This window comes from Puntigrus tetrazona, chromosome 15 (genome assembly GCF_018831695.1).
Source record: "Puntigrus tetrazona isolate hp1 chromosome 15, ASM1883169v1, whole genome shotgun sequence".
NCBI classification, from domain to species: domain Eukaryota; kingdom Metazoa; phylum Chordata; class Actinopteri; order Cypriniformes; family Cyprinidae; genus Puntigrus; species Puntigrus tetrazona.
In genome coordinates, this window is record NC_056713.1 from 10,050,951 (window position 1) to 10,078,878 (window position 27,928).

At 37.3% G+C, this 27,928-nt stretch overlaps 1 protein-coding gene across 1 annotated transcript in view; it reads right to left on the reverse strand.

Moving 5' to 3' along the window:
• Positions 1 to 27,928, reverse strand: part of tyw1 (tRNA-yW synthesizing protein 1 homolog (S. cerevisiae)) — a 47,577-nt gene that overhangs the window by 16,799 nt on the left and 2,850 nt on the right. Inside the window, exons 7-13 of the mRNA XM_043259755.1 lie at positions 27,411 to 27,530; positions 21,088 to 21,220; positions 13,853 to 13,905; positions 13,594 to 13,712; positions 10,288 to 10,397; positions 6,694 to 6,871; positions 4,074 to 4,209 (exon numbers count right to left, since the gene is read on the reverse strand). Coding sequence (XP_043115690.1) covers positions 4,074 to 4,209; positions 6,694 to 6,871; positions 10,288 to 10,397; positions 13,594 to 13,712; positions 13,853 to 13,905; positions 21,088 to 21,220; positions 27,411 to 27,530 — 849 coding nt within the window. The remainder of the gene's footprint in view (positions 1 to 4,073; positions 4,210 to 6,693; positions 6,872 to 10,287; positions 10,398 to 13,593; positions 13,713 to 13,852; positions 13,906 to 21,087; positions 21,221 to 27,410; positions 27,531 to 27,928) is intronic.

The following is a 27,928-nucleotide window of genomic DNA, read 5'->3' on the forward strand; positions in this document are numbered from 1 at the left end:
TAAGCTGGGCGATATGGGCAAAATCTTATGAATCACAGTATGAGTGCAAAAACACTGCATAATTTTCACTGTGTAAATATAAAGTTTACAAAAAAGTGGTTTAGTCAAAGGCAGTGATCTCGCCCACCCCTACATGTTATTTTGTCTCAACATGTCATGACGTGACAATCCAATTGAAACTATGAAGCAAAGTGGCATTTGTAAGTCATTTTTTCAATATTCTGCATGAGTTAAATTAGTAACTTCGATGGAAACATCTAAAACGACTCAAAATACTTTAGCACCTATACAGAAAAGCTGTGGCAACAACCATCAAGAACACCATATTTTCTATTTATGGATTTTGAAATTGCTGCACTTTATTAAACTAAGACATAAAAGAAATAAAGTTCCTGTGACTTGGAAGCCAGGGCAGAGAATTTATTTTCAACCTCTGAAGTCAGCGGGAGCAGGATGGAAATGCTAAGAAATGGCAGAACAAAGTTATAAAACGCATTGCAACTTTTCTGTCTGACCTCTGTTCACCACTGTGCATGGTATTTTCAGCTTCGCAAAAGGTCTTAAAAGAGCAGGACCGTTTGCACACAAACAGCTCGCTCCAGAAAAAAAAAAAAAAAAACATCAATCAAAACACAGACCAGAATAGTCAAATGTTTCCTTACGGATTACATGCAATAGGAAATTATTAGTTATGCTGAAAAAGTGCCACACATTCTAGCATGTCTTGTCATCTGTCATGTGCCATATTTGTACAATTTCTTTAAAAAACAAGAGTGCTGAGCAATGCATTTCAACTTGAACTGCACTTATGGAGCCTGAGAGCTAGAGATCCCAAGGACACACTTAGTATGGAAGGATGGGTTCTGTCTGTGTGCACTTAACTAAACCCTACACCACTCAACCATGCAAGGGCACACAGAAACCCCAGTCTCGATTTGTAGAGACACAGAATACTTGAGATGAATTCCAATGGATTTTCTTCGTTCTTAAACACAGTCTTAAATATTTAAATGCAGAACTTGTTTCCATTACAGTGTTGATGAGCCCCGACTGAACACATTTGAAGTCAGATTTCAGGTACTATTCGCAAGCAGAACTGATCCAGAACACGCACTTAACTTTAAAACGTATAAATAAACAGTTATTTATTTATTATAAAGTTAAGTTAGTGATTCTGGGTGTATAATAAATACATTTATTATAAAATTAATGTTTTTGGATACACACACACTATAAAGTCAGTTCTACTGACAGGATCTTTCAAGGGTCCAGATTCAGGACCACATTAGCCTCTTTCTGAATCCTTGGCAAACACTGTAGCTTTACACCTCTTCATGTGGGTTTCTGAGAGCTGAAACGTTTCCCATATGCAGTAATTTATTCTATTTATTTCTTTATGGTACATAAGCTCTAATAAGCCCCTTTGAAACACCTGTACTAAAGCAATGGTTTATTCTCACAACATGGAGAAACATAAGTTCCTTTTCCATGGGAAAAAAAAAAACTGAAGATGCCATTCATGATGCCATTACACGCTATTCAGTTTATTTATGTAGTGGTGAAAATGTCATCTTTGATCTACATAATGTGTCCAATAGACAATCACGCACGATATAAAGCACTTGTATTTTGAAGGGAAAAACGTTCAAATGCCCCTTTGTTCTCTCTCAAAAAAAACATCATTACGTTTACCTGCTCTGCTGCAAAAAAGTACATTGAGATAAGACAGGGTCTAAACTCCAAATAGAAAAGAAAAATAAGAAACACAGCATGCAGATGCAAAGACGATCAATCCAGTGTCTCCCAAAGGATTCTGCCTATATCTTAATTAGCCAGAGTGAACTGAAGCACACAGCATTTATTTCTCTTTTAATTCTGTGTTTTTCTTATCAAGAATCTATTGGAATTTATATATAGTCTATATCTCACAGGAGGACATTAGAAAACAGACAAACTGGTTAATATTATTTTATGACTTTTAAATGAAAATCCTATCAACACCAAACAACATGGGGATGCTGTTTCTATTGTTGGGATTCAACAGCTTGTTCAGCGATGTTTGATGCTTGTAGATTTGCACTGAACAACCTTTCATTTAAATTCAACCCCCAGTGTTGTACAAATGGATTCCTGCCCATTTTGTGAAAGTGTCCGAGGAGGGTTATTGGTGTCACACGTTCCCTGTAACTTGTTTTATGGCAAAGCTCCTTTTCAACGCCATGAACTTGACACAGGAGAACATATATCTCAGGCAGTGCACTTTCAAGATAACTGCTAATAAAAGTATTAAAAAGCATATCTAAAAGCTCCTATATTAAGTTCCTAAAGCTAGTTTCTGAAAAACGTGTTTGAGATTTGTATAATGAACTAAAAAAAAATAAATTCAATAAATTAACGTAAACCGTGTATAATAAAAACAGATTGTTGGCCAATATCTGAGAACCAATTAAGCAGAATGTGCACGAACAGCAAAATTAATGAGAAAGTAATGTCGTAGTTATAGGGGGAAAGGGAAAATGGAACAGAACTGTTATGGTGATGAATGTTGAGAATAAAACAGCCATTAATGGTTTTGTATTTATACTTTCGTCTTATTTATTTCTGACAAATAGAGTCAGAAACAAATGCCTTTTAATTAAATTGTTCAAATGTGAGGGTGATGAATAAGCCACAGCACAATTAGCATGGAAAATGGCAGAAAAACTGAACAAGGAATCAGTGTCAGTCTAGACAGGTGAAGTTCAACTGATGGAGGCACAGCATGTGTCAGCCACATGAAATTCTCGCTTTTGTCTCACAGAGTTTCACCATCAGTGTAAAGTCTGGCAACACTGCAGCTTACTTTGGTCACAAATGGCCCACTGAAACAGAAATGGGCAGTTTGAATGTCTATCTTCAAAATCAAACTTTATTGCCTCTTTCATTCGCAAGCGGTTTTGGATAAAAGCACTATCCTGAATGCCGCACAATCCTGCTGCCTAGTGCCATCAGTGTCGAGTTGCTCTCTTCGGCTAGAAAACGACACTGCAGGTGATCTCGACTCATTAGAAAACAGAAGAGCACTTTTTGTTCCCGAGTCTTCCTTTTTATGACTCACATGTGCACATATGTACAGACACACACATAGAGTGAGCGGTCTGTTCAATGGCAAATGCAGGGAAGTCATTACACAAGTTAAGCATACAGACGGAGTGAATCATCTCTGAATGATGCCACTTAAAATCATTAAGCAGTAATGCCAAGGCCCCGGTGTAACAAACCGCTTTTGTCATCTCAGCATGCTGAACCCAGAGTAAGAGCCGTTGATGGACAGCACCTACGCATGTACTTCATCAAGCTAGCATTTTTAACAGAACTTCAGCTCGAAAATGCAGTTAAATCTGAAGGCGTCCTTCTTTGGACGTTAAAAAAATGACATCGTTAGAGGCCGACGCAAGTTATTACTCTGATAAATTGAGGATTTGAGTTATGATAAAATCACTCCTGGAGCTTTGCAGTCATTAATATCATCGATAGCAGGGATTTCCAGAGTGCTTAATACAGGCCTGATATGAATTACAGACAAATAATTAGAGGAGAGAAGTGAGAAAAACAGCTTTTGGCAATTAAATAATCATATTTAGGGCCCGCAACAACTTAATTTTAACGTGCACAACAGAACTATTGCAACTGTGTACCACAGTCTCTTCTGTCTTCATTTCATGGCCTGTGCAGAGACACAACGATTATTATTATTAATATTAATTAACGTAAATTCATTTCAAGATAATTCATTTGGATCCACCATTTAAAGATCACCAGCAACATACGAAGGTTACTCTGGGTCTTGTGCTCTTGATGATTACAGTTTTGCTTGGGTTTCTTGCTAAGCAAAGGTCAACATTGGTCACTGTTGACAACAGTTGGTCCTAAAAAGTCTTCCATCAGCTTTTTTCAGACTAATATTGAAAAAGCTGCAGGAACCGAATTTCAGATTTTTGTCCATCTAAATTTGCTTTTTAGGTTGTTTAGGTTGTAACTGTTCCACCGGAGTCAAAACTTGTTTTATCTGGACTAAGGCACAGTAGACCTACCTTTTCACCAAGCGCTCTGAGACTGTCCAAGAAGCGCTGCCAGAAGTCTTTGAAGAGGGGACGGTCAATTTTCTTCAAACTATCCTTAGTGCTGGCATCAACGCTGACGTAAAGTTGTGTAACAGGCACAAGACTCCTATAGACAGAGAAAAAGAGTTGGAAGGAGAATTAAATTAGGAGTGTATAAAGAAAGTCTTGCTTTTTAACATATTAATAAAACTGAAGAATATTGGAAAGCAGTTAAGGATCAGGATCTAAACCATTTTTGGCCTGCCAGAGCAAGAGGCTCTACTGTATTGTATTCTTTATCACTGTGCATAAGTACAACACAATAAAACAGCACACAATTGAGTGATTGAGTTTTTGAGATGAAAACTGGAGTTAAGCCATGAGTAAGAAATGTATACATTTAAATAATGACAAAGAACTGACAAAGTTGCATTAGCCAAATAAGACTGAATCGCTCAGTACAACTCTGGAACTGAGCTCTGCCTATACTACCTGTATCACACTATTATAATTTAACTAAAGACATGGTATTTCTAATAAGTGGATATCAGTGTATACAGTGTAACATAGCAAGTCAGTAGGCAGTAGAGCAAAATATCAGAGTGATAAGTGATGGGCAGAATCTTCCCTGTTGTTTCCCTATGGGAAAATTAGACAAGTCAATAAGGCCACTGGCTTTTAAAACAGACATGCTGACCAAGTGCTTCCTTCAAACATTGGAGTCATCTTAAAACAATCTTGAAAAGAGTGGATTTACACTCATTCACAAAAATCTCAGCAGGCAGACGATAACCTCCTCTTGTGTTCTGATTCTTAGCTATTTTTGTACTCCTAAATCTCAGCAAGGCTTTTGACAGTCTGCCACAATATTTTCCCAGATATTACCATTTAGCATTACTGAGACTGCTCTCCTCTGGTTAATATCCAACATTAATGAAAGACATTCATTTTCGCTGAACCAAATCAAGTACTGATCCCATTGCTCATGGTGTCCCCCAAGGCTCAGTCCTGGACCCTTTCCTTTTTTTAATTTACATAATGTGATGGCATGCACTCAAATACCATTACTATGCCAATGAAATGCAAATCTGTATCTGCTGGCCTGGACAGGGTTTCGTCTTCTAATATACGTGTATCCATGATGTTAAAAGTGTCCGCAGCTTGAAAAACTCAATCCCAATTAAAAAAAAAAATAAAAAAAAAAAAAAAAAAAAAGTTGTTTTATCTCACAGATTTTTTTACTTCAGCCTCAGCTTTAAGTCACATATTAATTTTGCCTTGCCTCTTCTTCACTTTAAAACCTAATTAAAACTCATAAGTTTACTCAGGGTCGTTAAAAAGTTTTTGCTTTTGTCCTCTGTAAACAGTTTGTCGTATTTTTGGTGTCATTTCCTTCCAGATTTTTTTATTCTTACTTAGCATCTTTTTTGTTACAGTACATGATTTACAGTTGTTCAGCATCATGCATTGTGAAGAATCCTTAATTTAGAAAAAGAGCAAAGGTGAAAAAAAAATACATGATGCAAAAATATTGAAAATAATTTAGCAGAATTCTGCTCTAAAAGTGTATAGCAAATAGAAGTGTTCTCTTGGCCTGCACATTAATTTCTGTCTACACTATGTTAAAAGTATTGCACATAAACATAAAAATGCTACTTAATAATACAGTAAAACACAAGCTCTTTATATGGTATATAAGCCAATCAATAACAATGAAATAAGTCTCAGTATCATTGGTTATTCTGAGTTGTAAGCGTGAGGTTTTGCCAGTGTAGAGTTTCATCTTTTCCTTCCGAAAAGAATTCAATAAAACATTAGCATACCGATATGAGTAAAGCAGCATGTCCAGGTTCTCATTTTAACAGCATATAAAAAAGCTCATTGCAGGGACCCTCAGTGAATATGTATTTTTTGCCTCAGTTGGTTTGTTTATCACGCAGAAAAGGCCTGCTCCAGCAAAGGAGCGTGACGAAGCTTGCAGCTACGAGATAAACAACAACGATTGACAAGTGTTTCTCACTTCCTCAGAACACTGCCAACATGATATTCGAGCAGCTGAGGTGACGTCCCCTCACCCTCAGATAACCTGCCTGATCTGTGAGAGAATTCAGCGTGCAACAGTCTGAAGAATGAGGTGAGGATGTATTTTGCATTAAGCTGAGGAGCAGAAAGGGAGAGATAGCTAAAAGCTTTTTGGCTGCTCCTGAAAATTTTGCACAATCTGGTGGAATTGAAGGAGCTGGGAGTCGAAGAAGCTGTGATTTGCAATTCAGAGCCTGATTATGGCTTATCAGTCCAGTTACAGCCCGAGTGGGACTTCAAAGACTGAGGGAAAACTTCAAACTGGAGGATGTTCAGCTGTTAGAACTACTGCAGATATACAGAGAACAAACGCATGCAAAAACAGACTTTGTCTGTAGGCACCAGATTAGAATCACTGAATGATACATGACAAGATACATAACAAAAGTTTAATCATCTTAGACATTGATGGGAATGTGTGCCCACAATATATACATTAGTGGATGGGCAACAACTGTTTTTCAGCAGCAGATTCAGTATTTAGTCCCCTAGCTGGACAATTCCATTATCTAATGGTTTTAAATCCCACCTGATCTCCTCAGGGAACTGGGCGTTTGTGACCAGGAAGCTGGATATGTTCTGCTGGTGAAGTAGTCGAAGGAAGGAATTGATCTCAGGATACATGATTGGCTCACCCACCAGAGACAGAGCACAGTGCTTCACAGTGAGGCCCTCTTCAAAGCGCTCGGGACGCACTCCTGGAACACCTGTTATGTGAAAACATAACATATGCATAAAAAGTGGTCAGTGATCATTTTGGCCACTTTCTAGTGTACAGTTGGTAAGAAAATAACTTGTTTATCAATTCTTTTGGAAATTCACCAAAAGTTAGGATTGTGAAGTGGCAATGTTTTAAAGCACAGGAGTCACACGGTTAAATCAACCAATCAACAAATATCTTAAAACTGTCTCAGCAAATTAAACTTCTTAACCGTTTTAATCTATAATAAGCCACAACTTTGGAAAAATAGACGACTACAGGCAAACTCTAAATTGGTTTTGTGCAGGTTAGCAATCTTCACCAAAAAGAAGCTGATTAACAAACTTTATTCTAATCAGACTGACAATAATAATAAAAACGTATTTAATCTGTAACAAGAGCTAACACTGGTGCAATTTCTAGTAGCCACTCTACATTTTGTTCCCTCTGGAGTCTGGCTCCATTTTTGAGCTCTGTACCCTCTGCACAGCGTGCTTCCTGGCCTTTCATCCGCTCTGCGTTCACTTGTTAGTGTGTTTGTTTACTCAGCCCTGGGTCATCATGCCTTACTTCTGCCACATGAAGCAGTGATGTCACTGCTAAAATGTCAACTGCGCCACCAAGCCAGAGAGGATGGTGAGACCAAGACGATGTTGCGGAGGTGGTGCAATGTACACAAACATGAACACACACACATGCACACACATCTGGCACTAACTCAGTTGAACAAAACCTACAGCTGCCACCATCAGGAGCCTCAATTTGTCTGGCTCAGATGCACTAAAAGGACCAAAAGATATGTACTGCCTAAAAAAACAAAAACAAAAACATTCCTTGTCCATTTCTTGAAACTTGAAGTAAAAAAAGCTTGACTGGAACATTATTTGATTTCTTAAAAACAATTCAACCAGAACAGTAGGCCTTGAGTAATGTTCATTTCAGAAAATACAAAAGTTTGACATCTGTACTGAAAACAGATGATCAAAGACAGATGTCTTCAGTTTCGAACAGCAGAAACCTTAATTTGAGAATGATAAAATCGAATCAAACTGACTTTGGGACTGTGCCACCCCACCTAATAACATTCCCAGCAGATATCATCAGAAAACTCCCCTTTCTTAGCTGCAGATCTGTTTTGTAGCCATCTACTCTAGACATCTCTGATGAATTTTTCAGACTACTCTGCAGATGGAGAGAAGAGAAAAAAAAAAACATCAAAAAGTCTCCAAATCACCCCATATTCTGGAGTATGAAGGCAGTGCGGTAAAACAAAACCAGTGATGTTAAGGGAGAAACGCAGAGAAAAAGCGCAGGAGTCGTCAATTCCCATCTTAAGGTCCTTGAAAATCCATCTGGTGTGCCCCCTCAATCCCAAGAAAAAGTCTGATCCAGATGGTCACCAAAGTACTTGAACTTTGGATCTGGCGGTGAAATCACAACCCATTATGTGTTGACGTCACCTGATTGTGAGATGAGGAATGAGAGACAGGAATGTGTTACGTCCCTACGGGCACATTTTGGAGGGAAAAGGAAATTTGCTGGCATTGGGTTGTTTTATGACACAATATTGGTTTGTCGTTGCAAAAATAGAGTGCAGGACACCATTTTCTGCCATGACTTACCTAAATTACAAAGAATTTGCAATCAAAACAGATGTTTTCATGTGGAAGTACCATCTGACAACCAGCATGATTCTTGACACTATTTATTTTACTAATTTGTCATTGTGCTGATGCTTTTATCCAAAATGACTCAGGGTTTGGGAATTAGCTCACTATCAATTCATGAGCATCAATTAAAAAACAAACTGGTCACATGATATACTTACTGCAATTAAAAACTACACTTACATCATATGATTTATTATTTTATTTTATTTTTCCTGATTTTTTATTAAACCTACCTGAACAATTCAGAATATTGTTAACAGTTAAGGAACTAAGTTACATTTTTTAAATGTATTTTCAATTCCACAAGGCATACAATCCTGCCTACGGTCCACTCTCAGCTGACCACTCAGACCGTTTTCTAACCCTTCATGTACAGCAATACAACAACCATGTTCAAGGCCCAGAAAGACAGTAAGGACATTATTAAAATAATCTAAAACTGCAGAGAACGCCGAGAATTAGAGAGGAACTGTTAAATAACTAATATGTGTTTTGGTTGCTCAAAAGTATTCTTGTAGCTTCATAAAACTATGACCATTATGTCACATGGACTATTTTGACAGTGTCCTTACAACACTTCTAGGCTTTGAGTACAGTAGTTGCATTGGTGTCTATGCAGGGTCAGAAATACATAATTTTTTTTTTTAAATTGAGGACGACATGAGGGTAAGTAATTGACAGAACTAATCCTTTAACATCATGGGTCTGAACCTAAAAGCTTTCAGTTAACAGCCCAGAAGCCACCACACTATCACACTCAAACTTCATGAAAGAAAGAGTAAACTTTTCTGCAGTGGTTTTCTGTTTACATCACATTTCAGCATTCACCATCAACTGTTATCTCACCAAGTAAGTTTGCAAAATGTTCTAAATTAATGATGATAATGCAATGGGAAATTTAACTTCAGATACAGTCAAAATAAATACGACACGTTGTGTAAAAAAATAAATAAATTGCTGCAATCGCAGATACTCCTATTCATATGAAATTAGATTTTTCAGAGGAAGCCAGGGTTGGTAGAAAAACAGTATAATTATCTGATCTTTAATATTTTTTTTGAGGTTGTCTGAGGAAAAACACAGACACGTTTGATTCTGTCGGGATCTATGAAACACCAATTATCCAGTAATAAGAGAGAACAATCTACATAACTCCGTATGAGGCAAAACAACCAAATACAACTCTTAAATGACGCTTTACGAAAGAAGTCTCGGTGAGATGCCCTTTCCATCTGATCTCGGCTTGTCAAACTGATCCAGCAACAAACCTCATCCCCTTAATGTTGCTGAAAGCTGATGGATCCACTACTGATCTGATGCAGCAGATGGTGAAGAAAGTGACAGGGTGCAAATGAATAAATTAGACCCAGTCGAACTGCACTTAGAGCCTGTCCTGTTACTGCCTTCTGCAAACCGTAGTGACAGCTAAATATACCCCAGTGTCTGTTGGACAATCTCTGAAAGCAGGAGAGTGTTCAGAGTGTAGAGACGTCAACATAGTGTTATGTCACACAATGTCTGAATAGCTTCCAACTGGATTTGTGCCTCTGAGGAAAAAGGATTTAAATATATTTTGCTATATTTATATCCCACCAGACAAACAAAACAAGTTATTTCTGTACAATTACAGTGTAAGGGACTATTAACAGCATGTGTGAATATTCTACTATAAGTTTCTGGCACAAGATGATCCTTTTCTTCCCACTTACACATCAAAATGAAAACAGAGCCTAAAATTCACGGGAGTCGTTACCTCTGAACTGGCGAATCATGTTCCTGTGGTTCTCCACAGCCTCTTGAATGATCTTCTCGGCCGGGTCCATTTTCCAGCGCCACTCGGTGCCCACCGGGTTGGTGTGGTGTCTGTAGAGAGAGAATGAGAGAGGACAGGTCCTGTCAGCATGTCACCATCACAGCATTACACACCCGGACCGCAGTCTCGTTCCCCTGAGAACAACACCTGCACCCCTACGGTCCGCAAATTAGCGTCCTGTGAACCTTTCAACAGCTCTCAAATCAAATGAAAGGGCACAAATGCCAGGCTACGTGGCTTTACTTCGGTCCCCTGGCCACGAATAGCAACAGGAGTGGGGACAATGGTGAATACGGCACCATATCTCAGTCAGTTTTTAGCTTGATCCCCCCGAAAAAAAAAAAATGCTCTCATTATTTACACACTCTCAGATTGTTGCAAACCTATACAAGTTTCTTAGTTTTAGGAAATTAATGCACCTGGACAGTTATTGGTCACATCCAAAATAAAGGTTTTTCTTTACATAATATATGCGTTTAGTATACTGTGTTTATTATGTATATATTAAAACACACACACACACACATACAGGAAATATTTCGAAAGTATGAAAGTATGTGATCCAATACTAACATGTGTGTGTGCTTGGTAACCTGAATATTATTATTTACAATGACTGAATCAATGATATGCTGGTCATTATAAAACAATTTACAATTAAGAAAATTAAATGTATATATATATATACAACAACAAATACTACCAAAAATTAAACGAACCCAAAAATAATTAAGAAAAAAATTAAATCAACTCAAGCCGCTGTGATCCATTTATACTTAAAAGCAAACTTTTGAAAAAAAAAAAAACAAATGTAAATATAACATGTTAAATATAAAGTTAAAGTACTTTTAATTTTTTTTTTTTTTTAATGTTAAAAATGATTCAATTACGTGGGTACGCTTGGAGAATCAAAACAACCAAAACACCATAAATACATCTCATACAGATGACGTTATTATAAATAAAAGGCTTGATCTTTTTGCCCTCCTGCCTTTGTCAAGATGAGCTTCTGGGCTTAAGAGCCCATCTTCGAGATGGGTTGAAGAGCTTTTCCTCTAATGCCTTTACTCAGTTTCATGAGATACCACCTAAAATATCCAGCCCATCCACATGAAGAGACCTCTTCAGACTCATAATTTCGAGTGCCACTTTTAACCAAATTACTCCCCTCACACAGAGTTCAATATTTCCATCACATTCCCTGAAAGCGGAGGACTAAACGACTTCTGCGTTTTGACATTTCTTCAGCGCATTTATTTGCATTATGTCATTAAGCGTGTGGCATTTGAGGATACGCGCAACATGCGGCGATGAAACGGATGAAAAATTTGGTTAGCGTGACGCTCTGAGTCACAGCGGCACGACACAAAACACAACCCACGACGCGATCCGATACACCGCTTATACACAAGGGCATAAAAATAGAGTTCACTGACAGTCTCCAGACGATGATTTTTCTTCATTAAGCCACATAATGCCACAAAATCAGCTGATTCAATGAGAAAATTGGATCCGACATGACAGATTTACGCAACAGCGGGATCAAAGCCCTCTCCGAGACGCCTTCAATCTGCTGCGTTAATCTGACAGCGCAGCTCAAACTACAAACACAGAAGTTGGATTCTGTGCATTGGAGGCTGTCCCAGCATGCCCTGTCCCGGAGCTGTAGGGCAGGAGACAGTGTCCTGTTAGTTTATGGGTGGATGTGTGTGTGTCACGCTCGCACGGCGATGTCCTTAAATCAAGTCCATCTCAGTCAGCGAGCAGCTTTCAAGGTCACTCGTGGTGGAAATCATCCCAGATCCACTCTTCAGAGGAGGTGCGCTGATGCTCTTTGACAGCTCTTTCTTCACATAAACCCTCACTGCCAAAGACAGGAATATCGAACGCTACCTTCTTTTCACAAGTGTCGCTGTGAATCATCACTGCTGCATCTACCTTTGCATTTCCAGATGGACATCGCAGCTGTTTGCTCAGGCACTTTTCAAAGCCTATAGGCTGTAGTAAAGTAGTTATGCACCAACTATTTCATTTTTAGGTTTAGGTGTTCGTTCAAAATCTGAACGTGAGCATTGCACCAAACTACTTCATGTCAGTGTGCTTGATTCCAAAAATAGTGCCCGTTTTGTTGCAGCACATCATGCTTTTACATAGAAGTGCAGTTTATCTGCCAGAAAAACAAAAACATGGCTCCTGTCTTCCTAAGAGACAGGCTTCGGGTTATTTGTTTAATTCTTAGCTGGGTTTCGCATCTACAGATGATTCTGAAGACGTTATTTAATGCCTCGATTTTAAAGTAAGAATTATGACCAGTGATGGAACCTTTTTTTCTGGTAAAAAAACGTATTTGTAAATAGTGTTAATTTCAGTAGCAAAATCTATTATTAAAAATGTGACCACACATTTATATTTGTAGCAATAGCTAACAATACACTGTATGGGTCAAAAGTTTTTGATTTTTCTTTGATGCCAAAAATCATTAGAATATTAAGTAAAGGTCACGTTCCATGAGATCTTTTTTGTAAATTTCCTGCCATAAATAAATCATATATCATATATATATTCAGGCCTCTGTATGTGCCTGCAATTGCCAGATATGACGATCAAATCCTCAAATCAGAGGTCATATCATCTTAAAGAACTTTCATTTCTTAAATCATTCATATCAGTTTAAACATTATACAGCATGACGAAATTGTGATCAAGTTTTCATTTATTAAAATTTCGCTTAAATGCTCAAAACTCAAAAACAGGAAAAGTTGACTAATGATAAACATTGAATTCTCCCAAACTGTTCATAAACGTACAATTAAATTTAATATTTGAAATCACCAATTAAATCTGACAGCAATTGTGCAAAACTTATTTCTTTTGCTGAAATAGCGTTATAAAAAGCTCATTTCTCAGGCGAGATCAACCAGTGCGCATGTGCAGTCCTAGGCACACGTCTCAGACTGTTTCTATAGCAACCGCAACGGAATAAAATTGAGCATTTTTTTATTGAATTTTTCACTCTTTTGAATACTTTTTGCCATTAAAATCCATCAACCTTTGTCATTTCACTGCTTTTGTTATTTTAATAATTGCATTAAAGATAATGAATATAAATTGAGAAGTCGTCATTATTATTCTGTGAAATAGATTCGTTGTTGTTTTTTTAAGCTTAGGTTATTATCATTTATTAGGAGAATATCACATAATAAATAATGTTTCTTAAACACATTAAAAAAAGAAGACTTTGTCTACCTCCAGCAGAAAACACATTTGTTGGCACAGGCCAGGCTCGGCGTGGTCTCCATACAGCGGTGTGATTCAATCCCATAGAAGGTGTGTTTATAGCAGCCTCCTCTTCCTCTTAGCATTGACTAACAAAAGAAAGGCAACATTTGTTTCATTTATACAAAGACAAACTGTTCCTGTCTGGAAACATTGAGCAGCTATAAAAAAATAAAATAAAAAAACCCAACTAACTTGACAACAAGATCAATTGGGGGAAACGACTTACCTTGGTCCAACGACACAGTTTTACCCCAGAGTGACTTCCTATTAGTTTGTATCCTACAGACCACAAAGAAAAAAAAAGCAATGAAGATGGAAACAAGGCACTTATATAGAGATTAGAAAGTTCACAGAGTACTGATCGAAAAACAATCTCAAGACACAAACAGAACCATACCCTGCCACTAGGTATAGAAATCAAATACAAAACACACTTGATGAATGCTAAAATCCTGTTTAATTTTAGCAGCAGATACTGGATTATTCAACAACATGTCTGAGTTGTTAGTGAAAACATTCACTAATATGGGTGACCTGTTGCGAGGAAAAACAATAGTTTTATTGCTTTTAATTATTCATTATAATTTTTTTTTATTATTTTCATGTCATGGTCAAAAACAGATAAAAGAAAAAAAAATAATAAAATAATAATAATATTATATATAACATTTATAATGTTACAAGCTGTATCATGTCACAAATTATAATAAAATGTTTATGAAGCAACCAAATCAGGATGGATTTTGTAATACTGAAGACTGAAATTATATTTTTTAAACGTATTAAATAGAAACCAGCTACTTACAATATTACTGTTATTACAGCATTTTTAATCAAACCACCTTGATGGGCAGAAAAGACGACACTTCATTCTCATGGTCTCTTTTGAAAAGTCGGCTGACAATAAGTAACTTTGCGCTGTGACAAGTCTCCTGACCTGAGCCTCTGCTACCAAAATAGCGAACCGTATCATACCACTTTTTTGGCACCTAACACAGCAAAGGGTACCAAAAAGGGTGAAGTTAAACTCACAGCAGAACCTGACTGGTTGACTAGAATAGTCTCTTTTGCGTCATACAGCTGGTTCCTCTACTGTTCCCTCTGCTGTCTGCGAGTTTATTTACATCAGAGTGTGCAAACACAAAATATTACAATGTATTTTAGGATTTTAAGTTTTCACACAGACAACGTTGTTTCTCAATATGCATTATTTTCTGTTCTTGTGGACCAAAAACCCACTAATTTTCAAAATATTACTGTTACTGTGTCATCAAGTATAGCGCGCCATGGGTTCAGTGCTTATGTACCCGCTTAGAGCATATTATATTTAACTTTGTATGTTTATTTTGAACTTGACCGTAGCACTTCTTTGCTTTTGTGTTCATTTCCTCTTAAGCCTTTATATATTATTCAAACCACAAATGGTGTTACTATGTTTTTTACGATAGAATTCTGGCAACCACAGCTGCCAGTAAATAAAAAATAAAAAAAATTAAAAAACACTCTAATGAGAGTTAGTAGAAATGTAGGTGCAACGTTAATTATAGTCAACAGAATGTGTTAAAGGGACCATCAAAATAAAGTGAAAGCAAAAGTAAATAAAAAATATTTTCAAACACAAAATGTGCATTAATGCAAATGCTTGATTTAATTTTTTTTGCATAATATGTACTTTGTGAATATTAGAGCATAATTGCAATGCCAGTCCACTCAGTACATTAACCAAACTGCAACCTAAACAGTAAATGACTGTATGTTATTTAAGTCACAAACATGGGCACATTAATATGACTAATTATCATTAAGAAGTCATTTACATAAAAAGCACATTACAGTTGCTTCAAAACAGGCGTATTAAACACATTTAGCGTCCGAGGGAGCATAAAAAGTGATGTACTGTACACCAATGAAATAAAGAGCCTACAAATGGTGCTTTTATAGTGTACACCATGTACTCCGCTAGACAGGCCTCAATTTTCCATTTTAGAGTCTGCTCAGGACTTCGCAGGAGAAATGAAGGAAATCTTCCGACAAAGCTCCTCAGCACATCTAAGCAAACTGGAAGGCCAAATGTGCTTAAGTCTGAGCATTTCCTATTATGCACTTAAAGTCTGCCCATTTTCTAAGGTCCACAGCCTCGTTCTCCCACAACTGTGCTGCATCTCCCTCGAGGAGTCAGACTCAATTTAGACTTTAATCCAAGTGTAAGGGCCATCACTGGGGCAACCATCACTCCTAGCACTCTTTATAAAACCAGACCAGAGAATATAGTCATAGCTCTATGCTGAAAGGTTCTCTTATAATAGGAGACATTTTCTCGATTATTTTAATCACAGACTTACACACAAGAACTAGTTTTATCCTTTTGGGCAAAATTATTACTAATGTCGTTAGTAAACATTCATTTTAGGTGAATTATTCCTCCGTTTTTCTCTTTTACACAGTCTCTGTCCATGCATGAAGGACTGTAAGTACTAGGAGTGAAGCTCCATACTAATGATCCCAATCTAGAGTCTCTCTCCCATGTTGATTAGCTAAACTCCACATCAAACACATGTTCTTATCTTTTATGTCTCCAAATAGCTCGCTGGGGCTGAGGAGCTAGGGGAGGTGTTCCCGTCTCTGTCTGAGGAACAGCATCTGTTTGTACAGAGCCGGGTTCAGAGAGCAGGGCTGGTTTGTAAAGGCTCGATATTTAGGCGGTCGAAAGCCGAGATTGCCTTCAGTGGTTGAATGTGCATGTGCACATCATGCGCACGGAAGGAAGACCTAAACATGTCAGTCGGGTCGGTCTGTATACCACATTTGAGCTTCGAAGCTTCGGTAGCAATCAGTGTTCATTTTGTAAACTTTCGTCATAACGTTCATCAACAACATTATTTCTGGCTACATCATGATAACAAACTAAAACTAATTTTAAACGAAAAAAAAAAACCATGACGAAAATCTACTGACATTTGTCAACAAATAAAAACGAGATGAAAATGTTAGGGAGGGACTATTTGAGAAAAGATTTATCCAGAATGATCCTGCTGCGTGGTTTGGAGGTTAGATGTGTGCATTGAACTCTATCATAAGCTACTGATCTATCCTGCAGGACATAAGCTTATATGCTCTTGCTGAACGTCTCATAAAACATTAAAAACTGTCAATATGTGGGAGTAAGAGAAGAGCAGGCACATGAATTTGACAATGCAAGAGAGAACTGAATTCAGTCACACAGAGAGAGTCTCACACAGCACATGAGTACCATTTCACGTCATATTATTGGAAAAATACATACAAAATTATGTTGAAATTGTCAGTTTTGACAAGTATGCAATGACGATTAGATCTTAAGTGAATGTAAACAGTATGGAGTACATGGCATCATCCACTGCATTTGTGCATTCAGTTTTAAAGAGATAGCAGCATAATTTAGCTACTATTGTCAATGATCTTAATCAAGCAACAAAAGAAAGACTGGCCTAAATAAATACGTCTGCTTGAAAGAATGAAATGAAGTTATAAAGAATGCTTAATTAGCCTAAATATAACCATTGGTATTTCAATGAAAAGAAGAATATTCCAATATTAAAGTTAAAAATATACATTTATATCCCAGTCAGTGTAATTCACATGAATCAACATGAAATGTTTCTGTTAGGCCATTTTTTAAATAAAAATTAAAAGAACCTAGACCTGAACTATGACAGTTGTGTAGAAAAATTTCCTTTAAATGTCTGCGATGTTGTAACCATGCCGAGTTCGCCAAAAACTCGCCAGATGACTGTTGTTTTCACATTGCATGACTATCTGGGGTAGCTTTCAGTCCCTGTTCGCATTGAACGATGGATCGGAGACAGGGGGTGACTTCACAATAGTAGGAATCACAGACAGCTCTGTCTGGTCTGCAAACTACGTTTTACAACAAAGCACACGTGAAAAAAATCTCGTGCAAGACTGGAATTATTTCAAAAATTATAGCCCGCAAATTGTGCGCTGATTTCCAGCTACAAGGAGAAAAAGAAAAACAGATCACGCAGGAGGGAGATGCAGGGAACACAGATCGTGTTCTGTAAAGAGAGTTGGAGGTAAATTGTAGTTTTGCAGCACTATGATGTTGTGACTGGTCAAGCTCATTTTTGTGCTTCTTTCTGTTTACCTGTACATCTGTTAAAACAGTAATATTCTGGTCTATAACTCCTCCCCGAACGTCCCTCTGCCTCGTATCTCGGTTTCTCACTGGCTCAAGGTCATCGCCAATGTAGTTCTCAGTCAGAAATCATTTCACACGGCGTGACTGCGAATTGCCGACAGCTCTAGATATTTAGCATGCTATATATTTTGCGGGATTTGGCGACATAGCTTCAGATCGCGTCTTTGGCAATACACGCTTGCGTGATTGTCACTCTCATGAACGAACACCAATTTGCCCCGATTTCTGACATTTGTCTACGATTTATCTAACTACTAATCCCACAAGCAAGGCTGAAAACTTGTTTTAGAGCCTACATTTTGACAACAACAAACGCTTTCTTTTTTTAGTAAAATGATCGATAAGACCAAGAATTTGTGTTAAGAGTAAATGGGGTTAATGTTGGGTTACTATGCTTAACTACAAATCCTATGCATGTACTAATAGCTGAATCCTTGTGACAGCATATCTATTAAGTTGAGTTCGGACCATTCTAAATGAGTTTCATCTATCAAGGTTAACCAGACAAGGGCGCAGTGCATGGAGAGTCTGCCAGTGACTGGTTATGCAGCTTTTTCCTCACCGTTTAGTCCTCTCAGGACTGTAGGAAGCTGACGGGAACAAAAATTGCCATCCTGCTGATGACGAACAGCACCAAAACAGAACTTCACAAGATCAGTGACGCACTGCTATGGGATGACTTTAGTTTCGTTACTTCAGGTTTTCATTTCAAGTTGTTAATTATGATACGAGGTAGGTGAGAGAGAAAAAAAAAAAAAAAACTTTCTACAGACCCCCCCGGCCAAAACATATTTGCCCTCTTTTTCAAATGTATTTTCTTTGCTGGGATTTAAAGGAAATAACTTCTTTTATAAGGTCTTCAGCCTTCATTCATCTTTAAATCATTGCTAATAATGCTAGAGGGAATCATTTCAGTTTATCATTAAAAGAGCAAAGATAACAGCGAGCGAGAGGAGGTTACCAGTCAGCCCTTCAGGAAATGAGTGTTACATAATATCACATCAGAATCATCTCTAGACTGCAGGCGAGATCAGCTAAATTACACACATTTGTTTGTGCGTTCACAGTTACAAAACAAACTGCAAACAAACCACCGGAGGACAGTTAGGGTGAAACGCGTTTCACTCCAAAATAATATAAAAAATTGTTTATGGTTTAAATAAAATAAGGATTTAACATTTAATAAATGTTTTAAATGAAGTAATATTAAGTGATTAAATCTGAAAGATCTGTAATAATAACAGGATATTATTTATAATAATATTACATAAAAAATGTTCTAGGTTATAACTGATAAATGGCCTGTATTAAAATTATGCATTTTTCTTTTCAGAATAAATTAAAAATAAAATGCTAACTAAAACATTACAATAAAAACATATGAAGATTGCATATTCATTTTGTGATTTAAAAATATATATATTTAACAATTGCATTATTGTTATTTTTAAAATTTAATTTAAAATAAGCATTAGATTTGCCAGCATATAAATGTAAAAATACAAAAAGTGAGAATCTGATACTGAAAAAAAAAACAACAACATGGCATAAAAATCATCCCTAGTTGAAATTATGTGACGAGACTAGCACAGAATGATGAGATTGACTATTTTGAAATACATATAAGCTATAATTTTGGCTAAAGTATAACCTGGAAACATTCTGGATGCCGATCCCAGGACAAACAGTATAATATCTGCCCAACACGTGCCTGGAAATCAGCGGAGATCCCTTGTTCTCCACTGATTGTGTGTTTGCTATAATCATAGCATGTTAAACTAACACCATGCCCAAAGGTGCTGCCCGTTTCCACAAGCACAGTGGACGCTGATTGGTAGAACACATGACCCCGGTGGAAATGTAAGAGTGGGCCAGCCTCTGTTGTGTAGTGTGTATGCGGCTGGAGGAAGGCTGTGCTAATAAAAGGTGTGGAGTGAGAAACTCAAGGGAACTCCGGCAGCAGGAGAGGAGTAATTGGGCTTTGCTGCATCATTAAGCTCTGTTAGGCACAGTCACACCATCAGAGGCTCCATCAGAAACCAGACCATGAGGGTGAAATTTGTAGCACACAATAGGAGAAGAGTTGCAGCTCTGCAGCCGGTTTATTAATAATAAACGTGAGATACCGCTTACGGAAAGGGAGAAACTGTCAAAAGTGTGAGAAATAATCATAATTGAAAACTAGGTTCACTATGAGGCGGGTGACACTCTGCCAGCAACGAGGACCTAATTACCATCAGGGCCTTGGTATCCGTTTTTTTTTGAGAGATGAAAAACACTGAGACGTATTCAATTAAAGCAGCCAGGAAAGCAGGAAGAAATGTCCATCATGAGGGAAATGGGACGTAACAGTAATCAGCGGAGGGCTTGTAACAAGTGAGCTTATTTAAAGCTAGCTGTCGAACTTTGCAAAGCTATTTTAACTTTAAATAAACAGACATGGGGTTTCATGAGGTTATACTTATGATTAAGCATCAAAAGTTTGGTGTTGGTAGGAATTTTTGAAAGAAGGATATTTTGCTCTACAAACGCAGCATTTATTTGTTCAAAAACGCAATAAAAATCACCGTTTTATATTTCAATGTATTTTAAAAGCTAATTCATTCCTGTTATCAAAGCTGAATGTTAAGCCTCAATGTAGTCTTCAGTGTCACATGATCCTTTGTAAATCAATATACTGTTTTGGTGTAAAAGAAACAAGCGTTATTATTATCAATGCCGAAAAAGTTTTCCTATCTATTTTTTAATGGATTTTATGAATAGAATATTCAAAGGGATATAATTTATCTGAAATAGAAAGCTTGTGTACCATGCTGAAAGTCTTGTCTCCTTTCATCAATTTAATGATTTTTTTTGATTATTAAAATAACAAATACATTTTTAAAAAGTTAATTATAAGGAATGCTTCTATTACGAATGCGTGGTTTAAATCAGAAATAGTAGCAAAAGTATTTGTATAAAGAGTAAAAAAAATAAATAAAAACTTTTACACTACAAATAAAAATTCAAGGAAGGTTCTTAACAACAAACCGTAACCGAAAATGACGGCACAGCAGCTTCCAACAACAGCCTAATACAACACAAACAGGAAATGTACAAGGACATTCAAATATAATAAAGAAGCGGACTGATTAAAAAAAAAAAAGAAAAACTGTGCATATGCATTTACGCACACAACCACTGTACAGCAACTTTCATTTCGGTCACAGACATCTTTCTTTTGCGTGAGAGAATAACACAGGCGGGTTAAGGCCGTGCTGTACCTTGTTTAGTCAGAGCATCTCTCAAGGCTGGAGTGATCATCTCTCTCCGCTCCTCCTCTGACTCGCTCTTCCTCACTCCATTCTGCTTTGACAGCTTCACCCTCTGGGAGTCCTCTTCATCTCCCTCCATCCTCTGCAGCGCATAAAACCACAAAGAAAAAAAAACAACAAAACCAGTCACATAAAAAAAACGCCTCATTCATTCGTACAACCTAGTCACAGTTACACAACCATCCGTTGTGCGTCAGAAGAACCAGCAGAGGCTGAACCTTTACATATTGTTCAAAAAGTACTAAAACTAAATTGATAAAATGTTTTTTTTTTTTTAAATGCAATTTATATAACTGCATAACTCAGTGGCATATAATGATTTTACTGTCATACGATGGAGCCCGGGCAAGTTTTAATTATTGTACAAAACCTTGAAGTTGATTGTTCCGCTGACAACATTGAAAATACATCTAACCAAAACATTTCCAGTTGGGGGAAAAAGGTATGCATAGTATAATGAACAAACTGTACTTATATCCCTTACATCTTTCCTCTGCGAAAGGTGCATTTTTTAGGAAATGAAAGGGGTTTACGATTTATTTTTTTACACAGAGCTTAAATTCATATTGAACTGTAATTATGTAATTGACTTACTAAATCAAAGACTTGAAAATGATGGAACTAAGGGGATGTAGATGTATTTAAACAGAAATGACACTTACAGCCATATGGTTCTGAGGAAACACACTGATGAAGGACTTGGACTACCATCACTGACCTTCAGAGCTCAAACGCTCTTATATGAACAGACTGCATTAAACTTTATTGCGATCCCAGGCTGCACAGCTTCCAGAATATACAATCTGCTGGAAATCGAGTCTGACTTATAGTTCCTGCGACTTTTCCTTAAATGTTATTATTCCATATTTCTTCCCAAGTACATATGGCGACATTAGCAATTTTTTCCACACTAAAAGGTCAGAGACAGTCTGGCTTCAGATTCAGACACAGCGCTGTATTCGACAGATGAAGGGAATAATCAGGCAAGCTGGACGACACGGGTCACATTAGATGCTCTACGCAGGGTATTCAAAGGACGTGTCCGAAATGTGCACTATATAATACCAAAGAATGAATATAAAAAAAAAAAAAAAAATGAAATTCCCATAAGGGATATGTTATGCACTTACTATAACCTAAATTAAATAATACACTTCAAATTGTACAAAAAAAGAAAAAAAGATTGCTTTTTCTCATTAAAGTATAACAAAAATGAAATAAAAATACAAGATTAAATGCACCCCCCAATGAAATAAAGAAAAAAATAAAACCCCATAAACTAACAAAAAAAACTAATTAAAACAAAAAAATCTAACAAACAAAAATCTAAAAAAAAAAAAAAAAAAAAATCTGGCTTTTTTCAGGCTGATCTAGCGAATCTGCATGCAGACTGGAGTTTATTCTTTAAATAAATAAATGATCCAAAATGCCTCTTTTGGGCTTCTATTCCTACAGTTATTTTTTTGTAGTCATCTTCCTACGAGTCGAGTGGCACATCTGTGCCTCATCACACCATCTCTGCTTTGTTTTGCGTTCCAGGAACAAACTTAGAGGTCCCTCAACATCCGGTCTGAGAGACAGGTGCTGAAGCAGTGTTTGTGTTTCTGTGTTCATTTGTTCCAGAGCACACAACGTCCCTTGAGCTGAATCCAACAACGAGAGCGGGTGGAAGGCACCAGGTGGGTTAGGATTGGCAAGCGGACATTATGCCCTTTCACAGCGAGATCTGTCGTGGAGCTGCCACGCACGACGTAGAGTTGACTAGGCTGCAATCTGTCACCCAAGATTCATCTCGCCGTCTCCGCGCTTTCGTCCCTGTTGCAGCGCGCCGGCTCTCCGCGCCCCTCCTTCCTTCAGACTGACAGAACCGGAGCAGCTCTCTTCGGCTGGAAATGCTCCATTTCCCACAAACCACCCATGCAAATGACAGCGGTGATGCAGGCAGTGGCCCTGAAGAGTTCAGGCTGAGCAGCTGACACATTGAGACTGACAGCCAGCCAAAATGACGACAAGCCTCTCCGGCTGCCGCCCGTCCCACACGGGCCGATGTGGCCGCGGGACAGTGCCCGTCCGTGAGCCGTTATCTCAATTTCCACCTTGCGAATACTAAGCGGAGAAAACATAGCCTCGATCCACACCTGCGCTAAATCTATGCATGACATTAAAGCGTGTGCTCTAAGGTGGTATGGGTTTACATATTTTTACATTATTTTTTTGTTTAATCCGAACAGACTCAGCACTCTCAGAATAATGTCTCACACATTAAATTTTTTTTTTTAAAAACTAGTCATTCGGTTACAAAACTAAAAACAGCTACGTTATGGTACACAAAAAGTAATGCTTTTGGGGGACTCAACATATATTTAACATTAGCATGACCTTTGTTTAAAGAGTATTCATTAAAAAATATAAAATATATAATAAAATATATATATATATATATATATATATATATATATATATAAATAATTGTGTTGATTTACAGATTTACTGAATGGTGGCAGATGGTTACACGGAAAGAAGAATTGTTGAATAAAGTTTTGTGTTTTTGTACACAAAAAGTGCTCCTGTACCTTTAATAAAAATGATGTTTAAACCATTGAATTCACAAGGACTATTTTAACAAATGTACGTTGTAGCTGTTAATGCTTATGCAGGGTCAGAAAACTCTTGGATTTCATCAAAACCAGCTTAATGTGTGTTTCCAATATGAACAAAGGATGAGTAATAAATTTTCACTTTTGGGTGAACCATCCCTATAAAGAGATCTCTATTGTGCAGGATATATCACCAATACGTTGGTTCATTTTTCTGGGAGAAAAACTGTTAACTTTAAAAACATAATACTGTTTAAGAGTTTAACTTCAGTAGTGAAGGTCATACTTATATATATATATAAAACAAAAGAATTAATTAACACCAAGTATTGATCCAATAAACTGATCAAAATGACAGTAAGAAAATTATAATGTTACTTATACTGACACAAATGTTTATTAAGCAGCAAATTGGCATATTAAAATTAATTTCTAAAGGATATGACGAGTAATGATGTTGGAAATTCAGGTTTGAAAATTAGACTTTAAAATACATTAACTTAGTTATTTTAACTTGTAATAATTTCACAATGTTAGTGTTTTACGGTATTTTTGATCAAATAAATGCAGCCTTGGTGATCATAGGAAATTCTTTCAAAAACAAACAGAACACAACCCTGTACTTTTGAGTAGTTGTGTATATTACCAAAAAATTCATCTGTGCAAATACTAATGAGGACGCTAACATAAAGACCCCCTGAAACACCATCTGTAATTGAGCAGTGTGCAGATTTTACACCACCAGCAGCACAATATGAAGCTGCAAAAAAAAGATGCTTTCATAAATATGTTTTTGCCATTAGTAGACCAAACGTTCTCTAAACACAGACCTATGGTCGAGACAATGTAGCAAACGTAGGGACACTCCTAGAGTGCAGAAACTGCCACACATACATCAAAAAAAAAAAGACGATGAATGCATTATATCAGCACATCAAGCTGGGATATGACCAATTATTTTAAATTACACCCATTATCTTTAAGGTCAAAAACACACAGGGGTGGGAATCGTTATTGAGTGCAAAAATACGAAATTCACATCTATTAATAAACCACAACTAAAGCAGCGCAGATAATACAGCAATGCGAGGTCAGGTCTGCATCAGTAAAGCCAAGATACAATATGTCTCTGATGCCATCTGGAGCCAAAGCGGAGTAATTCTACAAGACCCAGATCTACACAAACTTAACTCCGCATTTCACAACAGTTGTCATTATTCCAGTGCGATTAATAAATGATCACACTCCACTAAGAATATGAATTATGCATGCATCTAACGATTTCTCTATAATACATATAAATAGATAATATGCTGAGAAATTCAGAATAAACTCTTTCAAAATGTATTCACTGAGCAAAATGAAACGGAGAAGAGCCAAAGAAGAAGTGAGGGACTGATAGATCTCTTCCTTGCTCTTGACTTTGGTGAATGTGAAATTCAGAGCCAAACAGACCAGTTTAGCTGCATCAACATAAAAGCAACAACAGCGCAAGTCAGGCAGGTGACACCTCAGACAATAAATTGCAAAATTGTTAAGTCTTAACGAGGCTAAATGTGGAGAAACAAATGTAGGTGGCACACGTTGGTTTGAGAATCACAACCAGCTGAAACCACTCAACCAATGGTGCAAGCTTGGGAGGAGACTATTTGATTGGCTGACCAAAGGCAGATGGGGCGAGCGTTCAACCAACGAATATTCTTCTAATCTGTTTGGTGACATTAATGACACGCCATCTGTAAGTCACGGCTGCACATTCATAAAAGGCATGAAAATCATAACATTTCACTTCTGAAACATGAGGGTGAGTAAAAGAATGGAGGATGGACATTTTATCGATCCACATTAGATGTTTAACTCTACTATTAGCCTATTTATTATATTTGTAGCCTGGTCGCGCAGACATGTTTATGCCAGTAGGGGAAGAAAAAATAATAATTACATTTGAATAAAATTCTTGTTTTTTAAGAATTTGTCTTTTTAAAAATAATTAAGAATTTGGACGATTTTGATTTAATCTTTAAAATGTAAATATTAGGGATGCCAATCAATTAAAAGCAAAAAGTTATCAAATCAATTACCCTACCCTAAATAATCAAATTAACTGTATATCAAAATTTGCTAAAAAAAGCTATTATGTAAATTTCATTATTTTATCAGAGACAGACAGATATGGCCACTGTATCTTAGTGTTTTTAAAAAGGTTTTCACATCTAACCAGTTCAGTTAAGAGTGAACCAGAAAGTGAACCGGCTACCAGTGACTTCATGGCACTCACAATGCAAATGGACCACAAAAAGACCCCCTTGTGGATGAAAGATACAGTTTGTTTGATCATCTGGGGTGTTCACGTGTGCATGTTATATCAGGCCGAGACTGCTTTGAGTGTTAAATGCATATCAAGATCTCTGCAATCCCTCCATGTTTCTGAACACAAATGCTTTTTAGGATAACTAATTATACAGCACTAACACATTAAACTGCCAGCCCTTGTAAATAAATCAATAACGCTATTAAATCCATCATGTTTTTTTTCCAAAGCCCCATTTGCTCTCTCCTGTAATTATCTGCCAGCTGACACACATTCATAGCTTATGGGATATCGTTTGATCTGGGCATCGGGAACATCACAACTGAGTGCTCGAGCTGTGAACCACATTTTTAAAAACATTTTAAGCACCCAATCTTGAAGGCATTCATAAAGGGCCCTTACTGGATTAAAGGGGGCTGGGATCCTCTCTACGTATGCGTGTGTATGGGGAGATTTGTCTGCGCTTCTGTCTCATGAATCACTCCTGCGCACAGGCCTGTAGAGTGGGCGTCAGTGATCACAGTTCACGGTTACGTAAGTCCTCCCAGCGCCTGCTGGAGCTGCTGTCTGCTGTAGCAAACCATCTGCCACTCAGTCTCCTTCAATGGAGCCATTGCCGGTGTGTCTCCAGCACTCTGTCCTTTTAAAGGAATAGTTCGCCCAACTCTGTCATTATTTACTCACCCTCGTGTCAGGACAAAACCGCTCGCTGTCATTTCTTCTGTTTTCATGGCGCACAATGACAACTCGGAGATCACATCATGCTCTAAAATAGCAAAAAGTCCTACAGCATGCCTACAATACATTCCAAGCACCATGAAGTCAAGCAATAGTTTCGTGAAAGGAAAATATCAGATTTAAAGGGATAGTTTAAAAATTTTGGAACAACATGAGGGTGAGTCAATGATGACAACTCTCATTTTTTGAGAGATCTATGCCTGCAAGCTGATTTGCCTTTGATCTTTGACATACTGTGTTGACACTAAAGTGATAGTTAGATTTTATTTCAGTCATCATTTACTTGTTCCAAAGCCGCATGAGTTGATTTCTTCTTCTAAGCACATATCATGATATTATTAAGAATGTGGATAACCCAAGGGTTGGCGACACCCATTGACTTCCATAGCATTTCTCTTGTACTATGGGAGTCAAGAGTTTTCTTTTTTCATAGTCAGCAGGAGGAGGAAACTCATGGGTTTGGGTGAGTAAACAATAACAGAATTTCTTCCCTTTAATTGCTGTTGTATGGAAAAAGCCGCCAAAAGACAAGGTAAATAACTATCCATTTAAATCTCCACTAAATAGATTATGAAAGAGCATAAACTGTGAGTAAACCCAGTGGAGCTGCATGGTTTTGTTTTTACCTTGGCTTTCTTCATACGATTCATCACATTCCCAAGGTCCTCCATGTCGATGACGGAGCCGTGAGACTTGTCTTCCTCAGCGGAGGACTCTTCGTCACTGCTGGACTCCATCAGCTCCTCCTGAAAACCAAACAGAGATTATACCCAACCCATGAAAACATCTACGTAGAGAAATAACCAAAGAAATGTTTTCCATTCAAATATTTCAGCAGCTATTATGCATGTCCCATATTTTTGTCAACTCGTCCAGGCAAATCGATTCTTTTGAGTCAGTTCTTTCTCTCCATTGTATAGGCTTTGTAAACAGGTTCCGACCGCTCTCTCAAACAACCATCTAAAGCAATTTCTCTATCACACATTTGAAGGATATTCCATTCTAGAACGATTTTTTTAATCCAAAAAACTTCTTATTCACAAAGTTTCCCCAAATTTTTCCCAACTAGCTAGGAGGATTTCAAGTGCCTTTAAGGTTATTAAACTTTATTATTTAAACCACTCAAAGGAGCTGAAGTTTACGA